At 44.9% G+C, this 26724-nt stretch overlaps 1 protein-coding gene across 1 annotated transcript in view; it reads left to right on the top strand.

Moving 5' to 3' along the window:
* LOC126191300 (uncharacterized) overlaps nt 1-26724 on the top strand; it is a 144540-nt gene that overhangs the window by 98878 nt on the left and 18938 nt on the right. Inside the window, exon 2 of the mRNA XM_049932128.1 lies at nt 19474-19640. Coding sequence (XP_049788085.1) covers nt 19474-19640 — 167 coding nt within the window. The remainder of the gene's footprint in view (nt 1-19473; nt 19641-26724) is intronic.

Raw genomic sequence — 26724 nt, forward strand, 5'->3', positions numbered from 1 at the left:
AGTTTGCACTGCAAGCTACTATCAATTTCTTACACCAGTAGCCACATTTCACAGACGGTCAGTAAGACTTCGTATGAGGTTAATTTGCCTATCGTGGTCACTTCTTGAGATACCCTTGTAAAGGATTATTTGAATAAATCACAGATCACTGCTTAGCAGAGGTTTGTCCTGCAACGTTCTGCTTTTGGTTGCTCTGAACGGATATTCTCAGATTTTTTCGGTTGTTTTTCCAGCGAAATGTCCCCAACAGTGCCCCCTATTAAGTGTCGCCTGCATTCCGGTCGTGCGTTGCAACAGCGTCGTCCGCAAGACAGCCTGACGAAAACTGATGCCTTGTTCAAGTAACTGTACGTGTCGTGCATAGCAGCGGCCCTAGAACATTACTTTGGCGTAGTTCCGAAGTTATTTTCACAGCTGACGATTTCGCATCATTAAGAAAGATGTGCTGAGTTCTGCCTGCTTAAAAGTCCCGTATCCAGCCACAATGCCGGTCCAGTACTCGGTAAACTAGTATGTTGTTCACTAATCGACAGTGCGGAACTATATCCAGTACCTTCTGGAAGGCGTGGAACATAGCATTAACCTGGGCGCCGTAGTGTCTAAGGAATTGAAATTAGTCGTCCATTCGAGAATATTTGGACAGTCTGAGGACTGGGAGAGTGTAGGACAGTTGTCAACGCAGTAACAATTTAACGGTTGTAAGGCGCGTACTGAAAGCTTTACGAACTGCGAGAGACGCTCTGTTGCCACGACGCACCTTGGTTTAAATGGTTCAAATGACTCTGAGCACTATGGGACTTAACATCTGTGGTCATCAGTCCCCTAGAACTTAGAACTACTTAAACCTAACTAACTTAAGGACATCACACAACACCCAGTCATCACGAGGCAGAGAAAATCCCTGACCCCGCCGGGAATCGAACCCGGGAACCCGGGGCACCTTGGTTTACCTGGTGCGGCTGTCCACTGGTTGAATTGCGTCCCGTGTGAGTGCTCAGGATGAGACTCAACGAAAACAGCATCTACGGTCCATATTGACTCCAACGGCCGTCGTGACGTCACTGCGGTTACCGATACGCAACATCTGACCGGTCCGTCCTCACTCCGGAGCGGGTGGCAAACAGTGGTGGGTTCGCGTGTCACTGGGCGGAAGGCGAAAGAGGGAGCAGGCCGTGCTGCTGGCTCCCTACGTCTTAGCAACAGGTGTGTTGATGATAACTCTGATCCAGCACTGTATGCCTCTCCTATTAGGCCAGCGGTCGATTTTCCTGCCCATTCCGGACAAGTACAGAGGGTGAGTATGCTAGTCATTGGGAGATCCAATGTTAGGAGTGTGATGGCACCCCTGAGAGAGATAGCAGGCAAGGCAGGAAAGAATTCCAGTGTGCATTCGGTATGTTTGCCGGGAGGCCTCATCTGTGATGTGGAGGAGACACTGCCGGCGGCCATCGAGTGCACTGGGTGCAACCGGCTGCATGTAGTGGCACACGTCGGCACGAATGACGCCTGCCGCTTGGATTCTGAGGCCATCCCCGGCTCCTTTCGGCGGCTAGCTGATTTAATGAAGACAGCTAGCAACGCACGCGGGACGCAGGCTAATCCGTCTGTTTGTGGAATCGTACCCAGGGTTGATCGTTTCCTCTGGTTTGGAGCAAATTGGAAGGTCTAAACCAGAGGCTCAGACTGCGACGGCATCGGATGAGAATTTCTCGACCTCTGCTATCGGGTGCAGAACCGTAGGGTTCCCGTTAATGGGTCAAGCGTGCTCTACACGCAGGAAGCGGCTACTAGGGTAGCGGAATTCGTGTGGCGTGCACATGGGGCTTTTTTTAGGTTAGAGGACCCCTCCCTTGGAAGCAAACACGATTTGCCTGTTAAATCAGCATCAGTGACCTCAGAGAATCTTGGTCCTTGCAGATCAGAGATAGAAAAGATTAATATGATTTTAGTAAACTGCAGGAGCATCCAAGGAAAGGTCCCAGAATTAGTATCGCTTATTGAGGGTTACAATGCATAGATCGTATTGGGAACAGAAAGCTGGTTGAAGCCAGACGTCAATGACAATGAAATCCTAAGTTCAGACTGGAATGTTTATCTAGTCGGCAATAGTGGCGGCGTGTTTATTGCAGTAAAAAATTCGGTAAAATCTAGCGAGTTTATCACGGATTCCGAATGTGAATTAATCTGGGTGAAATTGAGTATCAAAGAACGGTCAAAAATGGTGATCGGATGCTTTTCTACACCACTTGGGGCATGATCTGTAGTTGTAGAGCGTTTCAGACAGAGCTTGCAGAATACCATTGGTAATTTTCCTAATCATGCCGTTGGAATAGGGGGTGACTTAAACTTGCCAGGTATAGATTGGGAGTGTAAAGCCATCAAAATTGGTGCCAGAGACAGGGAATCGTGTGGCATTGCTCTGGATGTCTTGCCCGAAAATTACCTTGAGCAGATAGTAGGAGAACCAACTCGTGAGGGTAACGTCTTAGACCTCCTGGCAACAAACAGACCTGAACTTACCGTATCATTTAACGTAGGAGAAGGTATCAGTAGTCGTAAGGCCGTGACAGCATCTATGACGACGGATCCTACAAGGAACGTTAAGAAAGGTTATTTGCTCGGCAAAGGTGACCGGATACAAATTTCGGAATATCTCAGCAGACAGTATCAAATATTCGATTGAGAACGAAAATGTGGAGAACAAATGGAAAAAATTCAGATGCATCGTTCAATATGCCCTAGACAAGTATATCCCGCGTGTGGTTTTAAGGAATGGGAAAGATCCACCATGGTTTAATAGCCGTGTTAGAAAAGTGCTACGTAAAGAAAGAGCACTTCATCTCAGATTCAAGAGAAGTAAAAACCTAGCTGACAAACAAAAGCTGAACAAAGCGAAAATGAGCGTAAGGAGAGCAATGAGAGAACCGTTCAATGATTTCGAAAGTAAGACATCGTCAGCCGACCTGAGTTAAAAACCCTAAGAGTTTCTCGTCGTATGTAAAATCACTAAGTGGGTCAAAATCATCTATTCATTCTCTCAGCGACCACACGGCACAGAAACGGATGATAACAGAGAGAAGGCCGAAATACCGAAGGTTTCACCGCGGAAGATCGTAACACTGTCCCCCCTTTCAATTGTCATACGAACGTCGAAATGGCAGATATTGAGATAACCTATCGCAGAATTGAAATGCAGCTACAATGGCTTAGTAGAGAAAAGGCTTCAGGAGCAGATGAGATACGTATAAGATTCTATAAACATTATGCGAAACAACTTGCTCCCCTTCTAGCAGTAATTTATCGTAGATCGCTTGAGCAACGAAAGATGCCTAACGACTGGAAAAAAGCGCAGTCATTCCCGTTTTTAAGAAAGGCCGTAAGACAGATCCACACAATTATAGACCTATATCGTTGACGTCAATCTGTTGTTGAACTATGGCACATGTTTTATGCTCAAGAATTATGACGTTCTTGGAAAATGAACAGCTCCTCTATAAAAATCAACATGGAGTCCGCAAACAGATCCTGCGGAACTCAGCTCGCTCTGTTCCTCCCTGAGATCCACAGCGCAGTGAACAACGGCGCTCAGGCTGATGCCGTGTTCCTTGATTTCAGTAAGGCATTTGACACCGTCCCGCATTGCAGTTTAATGAAAAAAATACGAACTTACGGAGTATCGGAGCAGACTTGCGATTGAATTCAAGATTTTTGTTGCACATAGAACTCAACACGTCGCTCTTAACGGAACTAAATCGACAGATGTAAAGGTAATATCCGGAGTAGCGCAGGGAAGTGTGATAGGGCCGTTGCTGTTTACAATATATATAAATGATCTAGTACAAAGCGTCGGATGCTCTTTAAGGCTATTCGCAGATGATGCAGTTGCAACGCCGGAAGATAGTAAGAATTTGTAGAACGACCAGCAGAGAACTGATGAATGGTGCAGACTCTGGCAGTTGACCCTGAACGTAACTAAATATAACATGTTGTGCATACATAGGAAAAGAAATCCAAAACTTTACAGCTACACCGTTGATGACAAACGGCTGGAGACAGCGTCTGCCGTAAAATATGTAGGCGTAACTATCCAGAGCGACCTTAAATGGAATGACCTTATAAAACAGATGGTGAGAAAAACAGACACAAGATTCAGATTCATCGGAAGAATCTTAAGGAAATGCAACTCACCAACGAAGGAAGTGGCTTATAAGGCGCTTGTTCGCCCGATTCTTGAGTATTGTTCATCTATCTGGGATTCCTATCAGGTAGGGCTGATAGAGAGGATAGAGAAGATCCAACGATGAGCGGCGTGTTTCGTCACGGAATCGTTTAGCTAGCGAAAGAGCGTTACGGAGATGCTAAACAAACTCCACTGCCAGACGTTACAAGAGAGACGTTGTGCATCACGGAGAGATTTACTACTGTAATTTAGAGACAGTACTTTTCAGGAAGAGTGAGACAACATATTACTTCCCCCACATACAGCTCGCGTATTGACCACGAGGAGAAAATTCGAGAAATTAGAGCGAATACAGAGGCTTACCGACAATCATTCTTCCCACGCACTATTCGCGAGTGGGACAGGGTTGGAGGGATCCGATACTGGTACCGAAAGTACCCTCCGCCACACACCAATAGATGGCTAGCGGAGTATGATGTAGATGTAGACTTCGGCAGAACAGCAGCAACATAGGCGATAACTCGTTGGTTCCCTGAGCTACGAACCAAATACAGCCTCCAAAGCGTCTCGAGGGCCGGCCTCTGTTAAGCTCTGTGCTATGCTGTGCTTTCCTCTGGGACATCACTTTCGGCGACGCACCCCACCTCCCCCGCAAGCGAGCTCTCGGCTCTGTATCGCCCGCTTATCTGTGGCCACGCAGCCGCCAGCCGGCTCGTCCTATTGATTTCGCGCCTCTCCCAGCGCCGGAGGAACGTCCGACGCCTAGCGCCGTGCCGCGCCGAGTCGTGCTGTTAATTACATTTACTCAACTGCCGCGCACCACGCTATGCAGCTTTCTGAAGACTCGTAGACATATTTTGCACCCACGATAGTGCCAAAATATTCGCTCTTCTCGTGTAATTACGACACGCAGGTAATAAAAAAAGTGTAAATACTGTGGATAGGAGACTATCCGCAATACTTCATCGTGTTACAAAATCTCGCACGTCAGTCTCTAGTTCCAAAACACATCCTGAGCAAAATGTATGGCACATAACATAAATATTAGTTTGGCTGTAGAAACTGAACTACACAGATTACCACTGTAGATTAAAATCCACGTATCCCAGCATTAGCGTTCTAAGAGTGTGTTTAAAATGCCACAGATTATATCCATAAACCAGGAAAAGATCGTGCGGGGTTGTTTCCAGTTCGAGTATTTGGGAGAGGATAACCAGTTTCGGTATTTGCTTTACAACCGTAGACCTCCCGAAAATACGTCACAGACAAAAGTTTGAGTTCAGGACCTAGTGTGTGTGTGTGTGTGTGTGTGTGTGTGTGTGTGTGTGTGTGTGTGTGTGTGTGCGTGGGTGTAAAATGGCAGAGCTGCTCGGTATGTTTGTAACTGATTTGGTTCGAATGCATATGAGACCTGTAGTAAATTATGCCTAGCTTAGTATCAAATTTGCCGCGAGACCGTGGATTTCAAACGCCCTTTCGTCTCCAGGGTAGCTGTTACTCTACCGGGGATTCCTATTTGCATTTTCCATCCTCCTTTTTGCCATGTGTCGCGACCATTTACATATGTTGCATTACCATAATGTTAGCACAGGCACCCGAAGCAGAGGTCAGTTTAAATTTGCAAAAAACTGGTATTTGGTATTAGAAGGGATGCAACGTTGACTTACAACTCAATGGAGACGAAACACTATAATTTATCAAACCAACAAGACAAATGGTTGAAATGGCTCTAAGCTCTATGGGACTTAACACCAGAGGTCATCAGTCCCCTAGACTTAGAATTACTTAAACCCAGCTAATCTAAGGACATCACACACATCCATGCCCGAGGCAGGATTCGAACCTGCAACCGTAGCAGCAGCGCGGTTCCGGGCTGAAGTGCCTAGAACCGCTCGGCCACAGCGGCCGGCCCCACAAGACACTGAGTGCACACTTGTCGCAGTAAAGTTTTGGCTTTTGCCTGATTAATCTGTGGAAGTTGTTGGTAATCATCTTTTATCCTGCTTGCTTCTACTAAAACTGTAGGATACGTTCACTGCGACGAGCAAACATTTGGTAAAAGGTGTAGACAACTGATAAAAGATTAACTCAAGGATTCCATGTTTCACTTCTCCTGATTGCGAATTATTATTATTATTATTATTATTATTATTATTATTGTTGTTATTACTGTTACTGTTAATGCAGATGGGTGATGAACGAGGAACCAACTACTTCTCTCTGTCGTACATCTCAAATGCTCATCCTTCCTTCCTTTCCATGGGCCTCGTCCCACACCAACGCAGGGTCGGCCTTGTTATAGCGGATTTGGCAGCGTTAGTTGCAGATGGTGGCCGGATGCCCTTTCTGCCGCCACTCTGAGCCCCCGCGGGACGGAAGTAGTGTACACTAGCTGTCTGCATCTACTGTAAGCCATGAAATACTGCAAACCTAGTCAGATGCGTTTGAGTCGTGTAACTGAGGCGGAACGTGGATACAAGTCCAGTGTTCATTCAGTGGAATGTGGAAAACCGCCTAAAAACCACAACCAGGCTGGCCGGCATACCGGCCCTCGTTGTTAATCCGCCGGGCGCTTTCGATCCGGGGCCGCCGAGTCCAGGAAGCAGAGCATTAGCGCTCTCGGCTACCCTGGTGGGTACATCTTCAAATGCTCACCTGTGTAACGATGCATCTGAACATAAGGTGAAATATGTTTTAATCGGCCACAGAAAGATAAATACAAAAACTGCAAAGTAACTGGTGCAGTTTTATTCATATATTGCACACTGAACAGCAATGATCACAAAATCTTATTATGGAAGAAGTAGCATTGTTGCGACAAATCTCAGTTTGGCGTCTGCCTTCGCCACGGTTAGATTTGTGTTGTCACTCAACGTTGAACCGCTGCGGACAAATGCTTCTCAATACTTGACATTTGTTATCGGTCCCAGTGCGTGATTGAAGATAGTACAACCAAGCAATGTAGGGTAATTTACACGCGCTTTACATCTATTCTTGTTTAGGGCACGTACTACCGGCTTAAAATCTACGTGGCTGGAAGAATTGATTGCAACTGAAATACTTCGTGTTCCATAAGCAAGTTGAGGGTATGAAAAGGTTTGCTCGGACAGTGCTTGTGCATCACAGCATGACATCGGGAATGTAGCTGCTTGCTTTTACACGTTGTTTTTCTATGTCTGTAACTGTGTCCACAGTTAATGTTTAAAGATCTGCGATTTATTTTGAACGGAGTTGAAACTTCATTCTCCTCTCGTTTGATGTAAATTATTAGGTTGGCTCATCATCGTCCATTGTTAAATTTCGCAGCACGAATTATACCGGGGTCACTGTGTGGCAGTTTTAGAGGTTTTCTTGAAAAATTTTTCCCCAGAAAAATGTTTCTAGTAAATTCTGAAGGTGTATATAAGTTGAATACATTTTTCATCCTGTAAACTTGTCCTTTTTTCGTGCAGTACACTTTTCTACCAAAAATATTGTCGGAAACTTATCACAAAGTCACCCCATACTGGGGGTTAACTTTGTGCCACGGTCTTGTTCTTGAGTTTTTCGAATGCTGAACACTGAGTGGCCTACAAGGTAACTTTGTGACAGTAAAAAAGGTAAAAACTCTAACATAATTGCGTTTAATTGAGTATTTAATTTATTATGACAAATTTTACAGTACTTTACAAACTTGCTGCTCCCATAATTGTTTAAAATCAGGAATACAAAATAAGGATGACAGTCTGCGACCACATCGGACGAGATACGCTTTCACATTGTGTCTCAAATCAAGAAATGAAAGTGGAAACCATAACCACACATAGGCACAGCATATTCAGCAAACAAATCCTTTTCTTCTTTACTGAATATAGTTTGTCCACCCACTGATGCATGTTGCTTCCTGTACGATTTGCACGTGAGGGTATTTTGGTGGATACCATATTTGTTAGCTGCTGCACGAATTGAGATTTTCTTCTCACGAGTTTCATTAAGCGCATTCTTCAACATATCATCAGTACATTGGCGTAGCGTAGACAGTCTGCAACGTTTCTATATCTCCGTGACATCTCATGCAGCAAATCAGTTTATGAATACCAGTACAGTATATTATTAAAAAATCACCCAACGACTTAATGGAAACGTGCCACGAAGTCGCCCTTGCATCTTTCAGTTTTTAACAACTCTCGCTAACGTGCCAAAACCATTCGTGCCATAACGTTCATACTGCGGCATCAGTCTAACGAATAATGTAGCGAAACTGTCCGCTAACCAGAGTTAACTGATATTCTTCCTTCCTTGAGACACAATAGAAAGTTTCCGACAAAAAAGGGTTGCACCGCAAAATACTCAGATTGCTGCACACGGTTTGGTGGGACCATCGAAAACTCCGTCCGATAGTCCTGGAAAGGCCCAACGGTACCGACCGTCCGCTGAGTCACCTGACCGACCCAAAGGCGTCACTAGATGCTGATACGGAGGGGCATGCGGTCAACACAAAGCTCTCCTAGTCGTTGTTAGTTTTCGTGACCAGAGCCACTACCTCTCAGCCAAATACCTCTTCAATTGGCCCAACAATGGCTGTTGTAGCCCGCTTGCCAACCGCGCTCGGCAGACCTTGGCGGTCAGCCATCGAAGTGCTAGTCAGCCGCGACAGCGCTTAACTTCGTGGATTGGATTGTTTTATGGGAAGAGACCAAACAGCGAGGTCACCGGTCTCGTTGGATTAGGGAAGGACGGGGAAGGAAGTCGCCCGTGCCCTTTCAAAGGAACCATCCCGGCATTTGCCTGGAGCGATTTAGGGAAATCACGGAAAACCTAAATCAGGATGGCCGGACGCGGGATTGAACCGTCGTCCTCCCGAATGGCTTAACTTCGATGATCTGACGGGACCTGGTGTTATCACTGCGACACGGCCGTTGGCTAGGGACCATACAAAGCAGGACATAAATAACAAATACACCTGCAGATGGCAGCACTACCCTGAAATGGTTAGGCACTTCAGCTCTTCTAGTGGCCACATTCCGAACAACTAAGGTGTATTAGTTCGAAAGAAGTGTGGGTGGAACAGTCTCCTACACGGCACAGTCACCATGCTATACGGTACATGTTTTCCTTATGAATGGTCAGTCTTGGCAGTAGTAACTGTTTACACTTAGTTTCCCTATGTTAACATAGGAAACAACCGAGGAGATTAGTGCTTAACGTCCCGTCGACGGCGAGGTCATTAGAGACGGAACATAAGCTCGGATCAGGGAAGGATGGAGAAGGAAAGCGGTCGCGCGCTTTCGAGGAACCATCCCGGCATTTGCCTTAAGCGAATTAGGAAAATCACTTAAAACCTAAATCAAGATGGCCGGAAGCGAATGCGAGTCCACTGTGCTATCTACTGTGTACCCCACTCGGTGAAACATTTTGATCACTTTTACATAAATCATAGTTGTAAGAGCTTCAAAACTGTAAATGTATGATGCACCACACATAAGCGACATTACCGGTGCACCAACTGAACGCCAGAGCCCGAACACATCACTCTTTTATGGTATCGGAACAGTTTTCGATAAAATCGACATTATGTATTAAAGCTGAGGCTACACACGTCTCAATTTATTCAGAAAACGTAACGTAATGCCGACTTTCCGCAAACTCACGCGACAACTGAAATATTGAAGACAAACTTGTCCAGTGTCGTGAATTAAAATATCCTTTATAGTCGAGTTATTTGTTAAAACTTTTTCAAAAAGGACACAAAGTGTCATTTCGTTGTTCTTGAAGGGCTTTTGAAGAAACCAGGTGAAATTGTTGAAATTAGGTACTGACACGGAAAATGGGGGTCGATGCGTGCACCGCAGAGATGAGTGAGCGGCGGAGCGCGGCGCTCTGACCTGGTGGGTGGAGGAGGCGGCAACCGTAGCGGCGCTGGGCGACGCGGCGCGGCGCGGCGCGGCGTCCACGCGTGGTCTCTGGCGGCAGCAACAAACGCAGCTGCGAGCGCGCGGCGGTCCGGTCCTTCCCCTTCCTGGGCCGCCGCGAGACGTGGCAACAGCGCTGCGCCGTCTCGGCGGAGCCGGCCGGAAGGCAACCAGTTCCCAAAGAAAAGAACAGAGCCCGCCGCCGCCGCAGCGGCTCAAAGCAAAGGGCCGTCATAAAAAAAGAGGAGGCGGCGGAGAGGAGAGGAAAGCCGCAGCGGCACAGGCACAGAAAACAACAACGTGGAAAGCTATACCACTCGGTTTGGAATCGATTCAGAGAGGCAGGGGGATACTAGCGTCGCAGGACTTGTTTACTACTCGGCAGAGAAGGTCGGCATTCCGCGCCGCGCGGCGCCTTTGAAGCTCGGCTCGTGCAATAAACAAGGACATCGCTAATATGCGCGCTGGCTCCTCACCTACTGCTACCTGATGGCGGAGAGGCCGACGCATGTGCTAGAGCCGCAGAGCTCCCTCTGACTTGACAGCAGTCACGTTCCTCGAATTAACTGCGTCCTCGGAACACTTTATAAATGCTCGAGGTTTTACACACGGCTTGGTTCGAACGAACACCGTGCTTCTGAAACAGTGCACAAACGGTAAGTGATCTTGTTGCTAATATCGTGCGCGTAGCCCAAGTTATTTGTTTTGATTTCGTTCTCTATTTGCTAAAGTGAGCTCATCAGACAAGTGTAAATTTCTATGTAGACTGGAAAAATAATTTAATGGATGCACTTCATTTGTTTAAAAAATTGTACAATAGCTTTGCATGAGGTGTGCCCTGTGCTACAAGTCATTGAACTGTTTTAAAGAAGACGGAACGTCGGTCGACCAAGACCCGCCGCAAGCGGTATAGCCTATGTGCTCGTGTGGTGATTTGTGAAGGTTGTTGCTTAATAGTTCGAGAAATTGTCTACTAAATGGGCATCATATCATCAGTCATTTGACATCATTGCAGGACAGAGGCCTCGTCTTGACTTTTCCAAACAATACGATCGTGACCACTTCTTTGCATGTGCAAAATAGGCGAGATACAAACAGCGGTTTTTGCAACAATTACTTTGAAGTACTCGTAGAATTTTCTACTAGTTCAGCCGTCCTGCTTTCTGCGAGTAATCCCATATATAATAAAGAGCTTTTTAAATTCTTGCACACTAACAATATATCTCTGTAGTCAGAAATTAGCGCTGGGAGCTGTGTTAAACAGTCGTTTCATGTTAATTTTCATTGCATATGTACAGTTACTTCAACGATGACAAGAAGAGAGGAGATTAGAATCTAAGCCCGTGAGATGAAATTCATAAGAAGCTTGTTACGGAAAACGAGTGACAGAGTGACGAAGATATTAGGAACGAAACTGTTGTAGAAAAGTGTAGTGATAGAACTGAGAAAAGTGCGTTAAAATAGCTTGGACATGTTAAGAGAATAGAAGATGGAAGAATACCAAAACGAATGATAGAGACCAAATTTGAGAACAAGAGGGAAACTTAGTGCAAGATGGATTGACTCGATCAGACTAGTTAAGAAGCAGTCTTGACTGAAACAAAGTTACAGAAGAAGAACGGAGGAAATACAGGGGGAAACTGATGCACCATAAATGCCCCAACCTGACCTCATACTGAACAAAAGGGGAAATGACGGTTACAACGAGTTTTTTCAACTTAGACATCGAACATTCGTATCGCTGAAGCAATCCATAATGCTTCTGCTTGTTTCCTCTGTTTCCTTCCCAGCTTCCAGTAGGTCGTCGCCTCGCTGTTTTCTTATCTCTTGGGATCCAGCAGGAATATTCCTTAATCCCTGTGCAATAAAGTTGCATAACTACCCGTCATTTCGGTCGTACTTAATTGTTTTTACCAGATGTGCAGTCTTTGTCCCCGCCATATACCCGCCAAACTCTATTTCATTTTCGTTACGATCACAATTACGTCTACTTTAGTCCGTTTCCAGACCCATGTGTTTGTTTTCCTATGTCCCCCGGCAGTTCCCACCTTGCGTCCCTCCGTAGCTCGCTAAACACCCGTCATGTTTTGAATAGCTTTTTAGGTTGAAAGTTAATGGCTCACTTAGGAATATTGCCATCCAGTTGTGGCAATGGACACTAAGCAATATTGCTATACAGTTATAGCTGGTAAAACCTGAAACGACTCTCCGCTACAAAATTCGCCACTCTGTTGCTGACAAACGAACAGAAAGAGATCTATGTTGCCCGCTGTCATAAGATTATTGAGGACACAAATGGAAATGAAATTTCTTGAAGAAACATGGTGACGAGTTCCGTCAGTATCGATAATTATAATTTTGATACCAATGATATCGATACAATGTATATAATAATATAGTATTATAACAAATATCAGTGTATCTGTAACGGAAGCATCGAATTTTGGAGGACACAATAATAAACATTCCTCTAATAGTATAACGACAGTTAAAATGCTTGCAACTCCTATAGTAAAGTGTATATGACGCACAAGTCAACTAGGAAATACTACATGCCCCATATAAAAAAAAGGGCTCAGAGCACTATGGGACTTAACAACTTCTGAGGTCATCAGTCCCCTAGAACTTAGAACTACTTAAACCTGACTAACCTAAGGACATCACACACATCCATGCCCGAGACAGGAGTCGAACCTGCGACCGTAGCGGTCGCGCGTTTCCAGACTGTAGCGCCTAGAACCGCTCGGCCACTGCGGCCGGCGGAATATTTGTCCTTTAATCCTTGCTCTATATTTGATTTTCACACAAGCTGGTTTACGGCAACGTAGCAAACATCCGTATTTCACCTTGAATTTTAAAGAAATCATTTTGGGTTGGATAATGGTATCGATACAAAAAATCGAAAGGAATCGGTAATGCAACACCCCCGGGAGAGAGTGCATGGCTACGCCATGTTAACGACGACACTATCGTCTCAGTGGGCAAGGGAAATGATCCCTCGCAAAGACATGCATGGAGGGAAATAAAGTTGTTTCTATGTTCTACGATACGAAAGGCACACCCCAAGGCGACATACTGAACACATACCATATTTTACAGACTGTAAGACGTTGCAGACTATAAAGTGCATTTTAATTTTAAGCAGTTCTGAAGATCTTCTTTTTCTTCCTCTTCGTCATCATCGCTGTCCTCTTCGTATATAAGATGGTCTTCACTGCCATCGAGAGCGTTACTTACGCCACACTTCTTGAAAGATTTAACAATAATATCTTCTCTTACTCTAGACCGCGACTGTTTATCCACCGACACACTTGTTTGGTTGTAGGTCGTTTTAAAGCTCCCTTCGGCGTGAATTCATGTTGGGTTTCGTCCATGATCCATTTCTCTCTCATGTACGTTTTAAATGGTTTATTTATCGAGAAATCAAGAGGTTACAATGTGAAGTAAGTCCTCCCGGAATAACAGCAAGTTCTGTATTTCCAGATCTCAATTTCTCTTTCATAGAATTTTTCAGATGACTACTAAACTGATCTAGCACAAGAAGAGAACTATTTTTCAGTAAAACACCTTTCCTTCTCTACCACACTCTGTTAATCCATAATTACACACCACCCTCGTCCGTCCCACCCTCGTCATGTAGTGAACAACAGCACCTAGCGATATTTCAGAAGATTTTGGCATTGTTTTGCCAACGGTCTTGCCGCAGTGGTAACACCGGTTCCCGTCAGATCACCGAAGAAGCACTGTCGGGCCGGGCTAGCACTGAGATGGGTGACCGTCCGGTCTGCCGAGCGCTGTTGGCAAGCGGGGTGCACTCAGCCCTTGTGAGGCAAATTGAGGAGCTACTTGACTGAGACGTAGCGGCTCCGGTCTCGAAAATTGACAACGGCTGGGAGTGCGGTGTGCTGACCACATGTCCCTCCGTATACGTATCCAGTGATCCCTTGGGCTGAGAGGATGACAGTAAAATGCACGTTCTGTATGAAGTGGACTATTACGGCATTTGATTTTCGTTATTTGTATGTTGTCAATCTGTGGTGCCACACGTAAACTCTGTGTGAAGTCTTAACAAACAAGATGCGCCCGATACAGTCTCCGATCGTGATAATCAATATACCTTCGTTAGCGGAAAGTAGCGAGTACAGGAACCTGATTACACTTTCATATCGCTTGTTTGCAGTGCCAACGAAGATTCGGCATAGGAACCTGAGAATCTATGCAGTCGTAAGTTTCTGAGACGGCAGCTGCGACGGCGCCAGGAGGAGGCAGCTCGGGTTTCTGCCAGAGGTTGCGTTGCTGAAAGTTGGGTTTCCACAGCAACATGTGTGCTCCCCTCCTGGTGAGCCTCGGCCCCGCCACGCCACACGTGTTCCCCACAATGGCAGCTTTGTTGCGCCAAGATGGCTGCAGCTACTGCACTAGTACCCTACATGAAGCTGAGAGCGGTTTCACTTATGTACACCGTCATCATACCAGCATGCAGTACAGAAATTGAAGAAAACGTAGGGTGTTTACGACGTAATACGTGATAGACGCGAATGGGCAAAGCGGGCTACAATAAATGTGATTGCACCTGTGTCACCGATTCGTTGTCACCTGCCAAACTGGTGACACGTATGTCAACGCGTCGAATTCTGTTGTTCTGGGCAATCTTAATGTGATAAGCTATAAAAAGGTTTCAGAGCCTGAGGTTCCGTACTACTTTCAGGCAATTCTACATGTCATACACGAGTAGGGACGGTGGGTATACTGCTTCCGTGGCCCGTCACGGCAGTTCGCCGCTGGTAGGTCATTTGTACGAAAAGTTGTGGAGCAACTGTGAACAGATGATGTGCAAACAGCATGAAGAAAATTCCGCAGGAACATCCCAGGCTCACGTGATTCCAGCACTACTCGTTTAGAGGCTCCCTGACTGCAACATTTGGTGAATTCGCACCACACTGAATTCTCGGAGATGGAGCTCGTGTATGTTGTGTGCTGTATAGTAGAGAACGGTACCGAGGGGTGATGCAGCTGCTGACATAGTGGGAAAGCTGGACAGTACGAGATATTAGTGAACGCTTAAATACGGTAAACAGAAATTTTAGTTAATCTGTAGCTTTCTCCAAGCGTTGCGAAGAAACTTTACAAAAGAACAAACATCAACAAAATCCACCTATTACAAGAAGTGAACTGAGAAATGTTGTGCAGTGTGAAGCTCCCGCTACTAATGCACGAGCGAACTGCGGCAGATTGATTCAGACTGAAGACTGTGACAGCCGTGTAGCTGCGGTCGACCATCCTACGTCGCGGCGGCAGAGGGCGCAGAGCCGCTGAAGGCGCGGGTTAGTGGGCGCGCATCACTGGATCCGCAGGGCCCTGTGCGACCACTATCGGCATCTGTCGGAAACGTGCGTTTCCGTTACAACTGTGAGACTCTGGTGAGGGTGATATCGATCTAAGATACCACGGTGTGCAAATCTTCAGTTGTAATCTTGGTGTAATGTGGTGCAGGCCTATCTTATATGTGTTAGAAAGTTTAATTTGCACCTAAACAAACACAGGCATCACCTGCAGGGGCCCCCAAGGCCGATGTGACTGTTGGACAGACACAGGTCATGTATTGTTTAGTTTATTTTGACTGTATCTTCAGTTATTCGTTTCCCTAGTGGAACACATTACAGTTTAAAAGGACCGTTCGGCGCTATCGTCAAGACAAAGCGAAAACTAACATTCGTCAGATTACGTTATTACTACAGGGAACAGTTACATAATGCGACCACTGCCTATGTTGGACAGTGTGCAGTAACCACCAGTAGACAGCAGGTTGCAGCACTAGCAGTGGAGGGTATATAAAGCATGTCGGGAGACGCGGAAAACAGTGGTTGTAATATGGAAACGGAGTGATTTAGCTCGAAGGGATATAATCATTGGCTTTCGCAACGTGTAAGATTGTAAAATGTTTGCGTGCCGCCATCGTTAAAAGTACACCGTGCACGACAAAATTGCGCTATCCAAAACCGACGTCGAGGCAACTGTGGTGCAGCACAGGCCATATGGCAGGGGTGAACGACGGCTGCAGAGATATATCTGAACGAATAGACGTGCAGCTGCTGAAAGTGACCACCCACATTTATCAAGGGGCTACCAGCAGTGTCTCTTCAACGAGCGCTCAGCGAACGTTGTTGCGTTTGGGGCTCCACGGCGACTGCCTGGTTCACGCACCCATACTGACTGCTTCTTCATCGGCAACTGCACGTCTACTGAGTGGCGACAGGTGTCCTTTCCAGATAAATCACGTTTTATGCACCATGGGATAGATGGCAGTTGGCATGTACGACGTGAAACGTCTGAAAGCACAAACCCTGCATGCCTTATGGTCTGGGGATTGTTTCCATGGCTTTGTCTGGGTGATCTCGTCATTCTGCAAAGCACAGTTGATCAATACAAGTATGCATCTATACTTGGGGACCGTGTCCACCCCTACATGCTGTTTGCTTTTCCTCAGCGCATCTACCAGTAGGGCAGTCTAACGCGCCACACAGCTTGCAGTGTTTGTGTTTGGTTCGAGGAGCACAACAAAGGACGGTTATCCAGGCCTTTGACTGTTGCTCACATTAATGTGACTGGACAGTTCATTTACTAGCATTAAGGTCCATCTCCGTGACTGACTGTTAAGTAAAATACAGTTTGTTCGATTGCCACATTAGTTTCGTTTCTTTTATTTTTGAAGTATCCTCAGCGGCCTGTGATACGTATTTTGCTTCTTACTATACTAATATACTAGATTCGCGATACTATAGCTCCTAATATGTTTCTCTGTTGCAGTGTTGTCCTATTAGAATGTTAAAAACAACTGAAGGTTTTGACCATCTTTGGTCCAAAATACGGTTTTCTCTTTTTTTTCTGTTCGGAGATGGAACTGTGTTCAGTTAGTATGTACAACCCACTATGTTCTCTTATGCAATTTCTGCATGCACAATTCACTATGTTTACATCACGTTTAACAATTGTTTTTTAATTCACTGCCATAGTGCTCAGGGCCATTTAATTTACTGTGTGTGTGCACTGCTTGTAATATTGCCGACTTTCAAAAAAATGGTTCAAATGGCTCTTAACTTCTAAGGTCATCAGTCCCCTAGAACTTAGAACTGCTTAAACCTAACTAACCTAAGGACATCACACACTCCCATCCCCGAGGCAGGATTCGAACCTGCGACCGTAGCGGTCGCGCGGTTCCAGACTGTAGCGCCTAGAACTGCTCGGCCACGCCGGCCGGCTGCCCACTTTCGTTATACATTTTTATATCTTGGTATGCGTAGTTTGGCTTTCGTAAGTGCGCGTATGTGGTTAGGAGAAGCACTCGGATTTTGATGGGGGATATCGTTAACTTTTAAAAAAATAGTAAATGTGTGTATGCAAATTGTTATTTTTAAACTAGAAACTGAAAACCTACAAGAAAGAATTTTTCCATCGCATGTCTGATACATACATATAGTAAGATAGTAAACATGTGCACTAGCCACTGAGAATGCTTAAAAAAATAACAGAAGTGAAATGCGTATGGTATTCAAATTTACAATTATTATGTCTATATAATGAAAAGGATAGTTGCTACTCAGCATCTCCGGTACAAGGTGGGTAGCACCTATCCTTTTCATAATAGCTTTACATTCCATATATATAGCTGCGTCGAACAGTATTCCCACAGACACGTCACAAACCTTACAACCTGATGTTTTCGGTATGGCCGTCCCTGGACCGCCAAGTGAACGACACCTGGGAGCACAGTCTATCCGTCTTGCATCCATTCTAAAAATGGTTCAAATGGCTCTGAGCACTATGGGACTTAACATCTGTGGTCATCAGTCCCCTAGAACTTAGAACTACTTAAACCTAACTAACCTAAGGACATCACACAACACCCAGTCATCACGAGGCAGAGAAAATCCCTGACCCCGCCGGGAATCGAACCCGGGAACCCGGAGTAATGTTCATGTCTGGTCAGTTTGGTGGCCAGTGGTAGTGTTTAAACTCAGAAGAGTGTTCTCGAAGCCACTCTGTAGAAATTCTGGACATGTGGGGTGTCGGATTGTCCTGCTGGAATTGCCCAAGTCTGTCGGAATACACAATAGACATGAATGGATGCAGGCGATCAGACGGGATGCTTACATACGTGTCGCCTGTCAGAGTCGTATCTAGATGTATGAAGGGTCCCATATCACTACAACTGCACACGCTCCACACCATTACAGAGCCTCCACCGGCTCGATCAGTCCCCTGCTGACATACAGGGTCCATGGATTCATGAGGTTGTCTCCACACTTGTGCAAGGTCCATCCTCTCGGTACAATTTGAAACGACACTCGTCCGACCAGGCAGCATGTTTCCAGTCATCAACAGTCCAATGTCGGTATTGACAGGCCCAGACGAGACGTAAAGCTTTGTGTCGTGCAGTCATCAAGGGTACAAGAGTGGGCCTTCGACTCCGAAAAGCCATATCGATGATGTTTCGTTGAATGGTTCGCACACTGATACTTATTGATGCCCAGCATTGAAATCTACTGCAATTTGCGGAAGAGTTGCACTGTCAAGTTGAAAGATTTTCTTCAGTCGTCGTTCGTCCAGTTTTTGCAGGATTCTTTTCCGACAGCAGCGATGTCGGAGATTTGATGTTGTCACCGGATACCTGATATTCACGGAGCAGTTGTGGAATGGTCGTACGGAAAAATCCCCACTTCATCGCTACCTCGGAGATGCTGTGCCCCATCGCTAGTGTGACGCGTGGGATTAGCCGTGTCTAGGGCGCTGCAGTCACGGACTGTGCGGCTGGTCTCGGCAGAGGTTCGAGTCCTCCCTCGGGCATGGGTGTGTGTGTGTTTGTCCTTAGGATAATTTAGGTTAAGTAGTGTGTAAGCTTAGGGACTGATGACCTCAGCAGTTAAGTCCCATAAGATTTCACACACATTTCAACATTTTTGTACAAACTCACTAAAACCTTGATAATATGCCACTGTAGCAGCAGTAACCGATCTAACAACAGCGCCAGACACTTGTTGAGTCATATAGGCATTGCCGACCGCAGCGTCGTATTCTGCCTGTTTACATCTCTCTCTATTTGAATAGGCATGCGTATACTAGTTTCTTTGGCGCTTCAGTGTGTAAGTTTAAATAATGATCTGTAGTCCTGTTTCGTTCATAATATACATAATCACGTATGCAGAACTGTAGATCTTATTTAAATTTTTTATATATGTTCCGGCATTATATACGAATATACAGACCAGTCTGGTTCGTGCACTGTAGTCTAATGTGTCCATGATGCCCAACCGCCTGCCACGGGTGAAAGAAGCGCTTCAGCGGCCGCAGTGTGATGTGCGAGACGCAGCGAGTGAGCGTGCCTGTGTGCTTGTGTGTTGTCAGTGGTGCCGACCGAGTGCAGCGACGGCCGGGCGTCGGACACGGAGGAGCTGCTGGCGCGCCCGCTCGAGGCCGGCTGCGACCAGCCCCCGCAGCAGCAGCAGCCGCCGCCGCAGCCGCCCCCGCAGCAGCAGCAGCCGCCCTCGCCTTCGCATCCGCTCGCCTTCGAGGTCAGTCTGTAACGCACTCTCGTCCTCACTACATCACATCACAGTCGCCGGTCATCTGGCCTTCCAACAGGTCTCGGCCTGCCGGGTGGTTTGGTGGCGCAGTTTGCTTTGCTTATAACGCAGGGTGGTGCAGTTGAAAGTAGCCCGACTCTCCTCCAAATGCGAATGCAATATTTCGACTTCTGAAATACAATAAACAGCTACAACTGCATTCTTCCGCCAGCATTTCAGTTTATTTCATCGCAGTTTCTCTTTGCGGTCTGCAAAGCGATTTTGTCGATAGAAGAAAGAATTGAAATTGCGGAAATGTGTGTGAAAGCACGTTCGATCAAGGAGAACTAGCGAAATTTTTGGGGGTCACGTATCTGGATAGAGGACTACCAGCAAAGAGAGCAATACAGATTCGGTATAAAAACTGGCACACTTACGGATCTGTGCAAAATGTAAAACGACAAAGAATTCCTCCAGTTCGCACACCAGAAGTTACTGTAGATATTAGTCAAACAATTATTCAGAACCCGAAGAAAGACGTAACTGACCCAAAAGGCGCATGTAAGTAGGAGAAGTTGCCAGCGGATACTGAAGAGCCTTAATTTGAAGCCGTGTCGTCCGACGGTTGTACAGCAATTACGGGAGGATCACAATCAGAAACGTGTAGATTACTCTACGTGGCTTTTGCATAACATCAACGATGGTTTGTTAGAGCCTTTGCATTATGTCACGAGTGATGAAGCATGCTTTCATCTATCTGATCATGTGAATTCACAGAACATGAGGCACTGGTCAACGGAGAACTTTAACATTGTGTGGCAGCAACCACTTCATGATGGAAGAATTCGGCGTTTGGCGTGGTGTAACAGGAACGCGCATCATTGGACCGATATTTTTTGACAGTAGCCTCAACACGATTCCATACATGGAAAATTTTGATACATTTTGTGCTCAGCTCACCGAATATCAAAGGCAATACTGCTTCTTCCAGCAAGATGGGGCAATATTCCACACGGCTAAGGTATCTCTGGAACGATTCCAAGAATGTCTTCACTGAGGAACGAACTGTCAGCAAACATTTATGGCCACCATGTTCGCCGGATCTAAAATGTTATTTTTTCCTGTGGGGACACCGTAAGAGCAAGGGCTATAAAACAAATCCATACACAATACAGGAACTGAAAGACATCGGCCTTAAAGTTGCCACCATCGATATCCGAACTTTGGTGTTTCTGAATATGCTTTGACATGCACAGCTGTGAACTGATGTTGCAGGGGGTCACTTTCAGCATCTTCTACAAATGTATTTTTCACTGTAATTTTCATTGTAAATAAATGTTAAGTTCACTTCATCTCTCTATTCCTGTAATTTCACTGCATTTCCTTTATACTTACAGGGCTACTTTTATCTGTGCCTCCCTGTACTTGCCCTTTGTTACAATGCGAAACAAGACATATTTACCTGTCCGAATGGAAGCCTGATGTTATTATTCGTATGTGACATGGGAAAGACGAAGTAGTGTGATTTAAAGTCCCGTCAACGAAGAGGAAATTACAGGCCGGCAATCTAAGTTCTGATTTGGGGGAGCGTAGGGAAGTAAAAACTGTTATGTCCTTTCCACAGGAATCATCACGGAATTTGCCCTAGGAGTTTTATGGAAACTACGGAAAACTTAAGTTGTATGATCGGTCGAAAATTTAAAAGCGAGCCGAGTGTGCGTGCCGGGAAGGATTATACTTTCTCACATCCCCTCTGAGACATTAACAAACGGTCCGTAAACTGTGCTATATTACCAGATACTGAAATGAAACCTACGGAAATTTAGTATTAGTTGACCACAATATTATTGCACCTAGGAGTTGGGGCGACTGCAACAGCTCGTGAGTCAGCGCGTAATAGGGGCTGACGTACGTACAACTAACCTGAAATAATTGACAGTACGACGCGTTTTCTTAGTTCCCACTGTACTTGTTTACTGTAGCGTTACCGCGTGTTTTCAATTTATTTTTTAATTTTTTTAATTTTTTTTGGGGGGGGGGGGGGGGTGGGCCAGTATAACATTAGCGATCCAAACAGTACAGAGAAGGTTGAACAACTATGCCATCTCAGCCCTAGCAAAAGTGGACACTACAATCCGATAAAGGCCAAGTGCAATAATATCGTGGTTGAGTAGTAATAGAAACAACTGAAAACAATAAAATTATTTAAAAAAACAAGTATGACATTTCATCAGTAAAGACGGCACAATAACTAACGACAGAATTGTAGATTCCCCGTTTGCGCATTTCACGAAATGAATCAAATAATAACACCCCAGAATTAATGTCTGACGAAGAAGCAAATGTGTTCGTAGATGGCTGTATTTTAATAGTAATGATTAAAACTGGAGCAAAAGTAATACCAAGGATATCTATGAATTTATGAACAAAACGAGGAATGAACAGAAATGTAATAATGACCTGAAGTGCTTTAGATAAACTACACTAAGTTTCCGATGAGTTTAAAAAGGAAAGCTTAGACTCAGCGTGCATTACCAGCTTTGACTTAACGCCGGTGACAGGTAGACTTCTAATGCGAAAACCGTTCAAAAAATGAGGGTTGCCCATGGAGCATTGTTATGAAACCAATTGGTCAGCAAAATAGATCGTGATGTATCCTCTCATACAATTCCACCCTTTAAAAATAAAGGGAAATGAGTAAGTGAAGGTTCTAGGCGCTGCAGTCTGGAACCGCGAGATCGCTACGGTCGCAGGTTCGAATCCTGCCTCGGGCATGGATGTGTGTGATGTCCTTAGGTTAGTTAGGTTTAACTAGTTCTAAGTTCTAGGGGACTGATGACCTCAGAAGTTGAGTCCCATAGTGCTCAGAGCCATTTTTTGAGTAAGTGAACTCTCCCTTTAACGCTTTACTGCTTCCTGTTTTTGTTCTGATGTACATGTGTCACATCGCTATCAAGTACGCAGTACACGAGAAAAAGAATTATATGTTGTATGAGACAAACAGGGCATGATAGATCTGAGCCAAGAATTTATAGGTGGGCACACTGTCACTGAGCAGTGATCGACCATACCAGAGTCGAATGGTGTTCGCTGGCGTCGATTCAATATGATTTTTCCGTTTGAAACGAAAGGAAACCCGATGAACTTTATAAGACTCACACTTCGCTCACTGAGCCTTTTCGTGTGGAGGTAAACTGCAACACAAACCTTTACATCCAGTATTTGAAAAGGGAAAAACCAGATTTCAGCGTCGTCGTTAGCAGAAGCGTGGCGCAGTCGTGTCATGTAACCTTGCAGCTCATTCACAATTACGTTCAACAGAAGCGATAAAAGCCCTTTGTGCGCTTCAAATACTTACAGACGGATAGAAGCGAGTCTGCAAATTGCTCTTGCGACGAACGTCAAACAGCTCCCTTAGTAGATATCTGTTTAAACTGAATGTTCTCTCACATTTCCTCGGCGAATCAAAGAGCACTTTGATCTTGGGAGAGAACAGCGCCCTTCTAAATGCGGATCGACTTTGTGGGTCGGCAGCGGTCGGTGTCTCAAAGGCTTTCCGGTCGTTTGCTGACAGACGCCTTCCCCGACCGACAGAGCTTTGATTGTGCGATGTGGATGTACGGCCGACGTTTTCTCACTTCCGTGTTCATTCAGGTCAAATAACTCCTTCTTACGTAATGGAACTGGAGCAACGGTACGTGACCAGAAAGCTAAGAAAAAATTTACGCCGTGATATAAAAGCGTGATCAGCTGTTTTGACTTCAAAGACAAAAATCGCTATGTGTAAGTAATTAGCAAAGATTTAAAGGTACAGAATTACTTTTATGAGATTAGCCATTTTGATTTCTTGTAGCTAATATTTTAAGATTCACAAGATAAGTAGTATCAAAACTAAAAACAACAAGTATGAATCAGCAGAAAAAATACCCAGTTACGTAGCCATTCAGTTTCTTGAGGTTTCCAAATTTTGTACCATCTGCTTTCATGTTTCGTGTTAGAATATCCCCCAACGGCACCAGGCCCAGTTCCATTAACAACACTGTACACACTGGCAGGTACAACCGCCATTCTCCGAACGGAAATATGATTTATTCAGTATTGGCTGGCAGAGGATATTGAATTTCCTCAAGGAAATTTTCTTGCGCTTATTCGTTGTACCAACGGCAAATTGTGGTTACGAAACTAGCAAACTCACATTTATCTATGTCTATACCCCGCAAACCACCTGTTGGTGTATGGCAGAGGGCAGAGGGTACGCTAATTATGTTCCACTGCCACTCCCTCCCCCTTGTCCTGTTCCAGTCGCGAATGCTCCGTGGGAAGAACGATTGTTGGCAAGCTTCGACCTTCTACAAATGTACGCTTTCCAAATTTAAACACTTACCCTCACCGTTATGCACAATACCTCCCTTGTAGCGGCTATCACTGGAGCTGCATGAGCCATCTCCGTAACGCTTTTGCGCTTACTAAATGAACCTCTGACGTGACGCACTGCTTTGCTTTGAATATTTTCTGTTTCCTCCATCAAGCCTATCTGTTCCAGACCCCAGACTATTCAAATATTGGTCGAATGAGGCTTTAGTAAACTACTTCCTTTGTTGATGGACTACACTTCCTGAATATTCTTCCAATGCATATTAGTCTGGCATTTGCCTCAACTGCGATTAACTTTTACGTATCCGAATGCAATCGCTCAGCGGAAGACATTTCTTGGAAATCCTTCCATCGTGGCTGAAGAGTGACTGAATTTCGTACTAACGCGACAGCAGAGTCTTGCCACAGTTTGTGAGACGAGCACATAATTGGAACCACCAACAGATTAGATCCAGTGTTGTCACCAAATATTTTTTCTTGGAATTGCAACTGTGAGACGGAACTAGTGATGCTAGAAACATAAAATGAGACATTTTCACAGAATACTACAGTATCTGCGTGTGTCATATGAAAGGGAGAAATAATGTTAGCAATAGGTATCTTTCATCATATGACATGGTGACTTTGGATGTATGGATACTTTCGTAATTCTGAAGTAAAATGTATTATTCATCGTTTGTTTCATGTTTTAATCAACACACCTTATAGCTAAAGAACGTTGCAAATTTGGTTTCGTGTAGATCCATATTTTAGAAGGATTTTCAGTTTGTGATTGAATGAAACAAATATAATTATTGCTCCAAGTCGTAGAATAAAGTAAACCGAAAAAGAATAAATTGTAAGTTATACCAACGTTTATTTAGGTGTTAAATCAGATGTAGATTAAAATTCTGTGTGAAAGTTGTGGAGTTAGTTCGCACTAAAAGGAAAATTAAGACTACAAAATGGATAGCTGTAGTAAAAGAAGACCAGAAGAAGAGAGACAATACAACAGGAAATACAACAAAAGTCACTACGGGCCAAGAAGGCTGGAACCACTTGGTCTTAGGATAGAAAAATAAACCATTCTGGGAACTTGAAAGTACTATGCGCACAAAGAAGAGCTAAAAGAAAATTCTAAAATGCTCTTCGTCGTACAGTAAGACCCAAACGCGAATAATAGTATAGTCAACACGCTGGGAGGGGTCGAATAAAATAAAATTGCCTCTCTTAAACAAACGCTTGCACACTGATACGAGACCCATTGGGTGCACATGAGAAAGGCACAGGGACAAGGACTACCATCTGATAACGCCCGCAAGTACTATCGCGTGTGTAGTTGCAGAGGAGCTCTGTACTAAACTAGATAATTCCTTGTTCGCTTCGGTAATTCGTAGTCGTTAGAGCGTGTAAATCAACTACCAGGTGTAAGCCTGAAAAAGTTTCAGTGAACATGTTTTGAGTGGCTCGGCGATTAGTCGTGCCACAGAACAGAAACAGGCGCGCCATAACCTGTTATGTAATTTGCCAGTGAGCATAAACGCAGCGAAGGCTCTTATTTATTCCAGTCGCAGGCGGCGCTCGTAAGGGAAGTTTTTATGGCGCACTGGACCGGTAAAAAGAACTCATAAACGTCAGCTATTCGTACCGTTTGTTGCTTCCATTCATGCCTGCATGCGCGTGCGCTCGCTTAAATCTGATTGCTTCGTTGTTGCACAGCGAATAACACGCGTGTCGTAGGAGCGCATATACATTTGAGCAACCTGTTCGTGCAACGTTCATACATACTATGCCTCTATTCCTTACCTATCTTTCCCCCGTCTGAGTTAGGCTGAAGTAAACATTTGATTCGTGAGGAGTCATTCTTCGGTTTTTGATGTTCTGAATGGGCACGTGTTTGCAGAACAAAATATAGGGTTGGGTTCCGCCGCTTTTTGCAAAACACAGATAATTATTCTTATGTTATTTTTCTTGCCCAAACATGTTATGACACTTCTGTCCAATCATCAAGTAACTACAGTTTCAATAAAATAATAACAGTAAATAGTAATACGGATGTACTGAAACATGTTTGGGCAAGGAAACTGTGTGAGAATTTATAAGGATTATGACTTGAATAAAGCATTGAAGGTAGAAGGGGCCAGTAAGGCATATTGACTAGTAGCCAGTGTACCCAGAGGAATTTCTTTTGAACTATTTCGTGATTCCCCGTGAAACAAACCTATCCGACTTGCGTATGAGTGTGGATTCCTAGGTTTATAGCCTTCGTACCCTATGAAGATCACGCGCGGAAGAGGTGTCGTACAAAACCTTACTTCCATCAGTTCTGGAGTATTGATAGTTAGTCTCGGACTATAACCAAATTGAATTGACAGTAGAGGATAAAAGATACAAAGAAATGCCTCACAAACTGTCATGGATTTGTTGTCAGCATGAGAGTGACACAGAAGACTTGCTCAGCAAACTGTAGACGTCACAAGAAATACATTCTGCATACTGAAGATACATAGCCAAAATAAACTTCCTTCTAAAATGAGTCATGGATCATATTATTTCCTACAACATATATCTCGCATAGAAATACATTCCGCCAGACACACAATGTCATAGATTACAGATGCCTTCACCGAGCGAGGGCACGTAACACACAGGATCATCTAAAATCACTAGCGCCGGCCAGAGTGGCCGAGCGGTTCTAGGCGCTACAGTCTGGAACCGTGCGACCGCTACGGTCGCAGAT

The sequence above is a fragment of the Schistocerca cancellata genome, chromosome 6 (assembly GCF_023864275.1).
Source record: "Schistocerca cancellata isolate TAMUIC-IGC-003103 chromosome 6, iqSchCanc2.1, whole genome shotgun sequence".
Taxonomy (NCBI): Eukaryota; Metazoa; Arthropoda; class Insecta; order Orthoptera; family Acrididae; genus Schistocerca; species Schistocerca cancellata.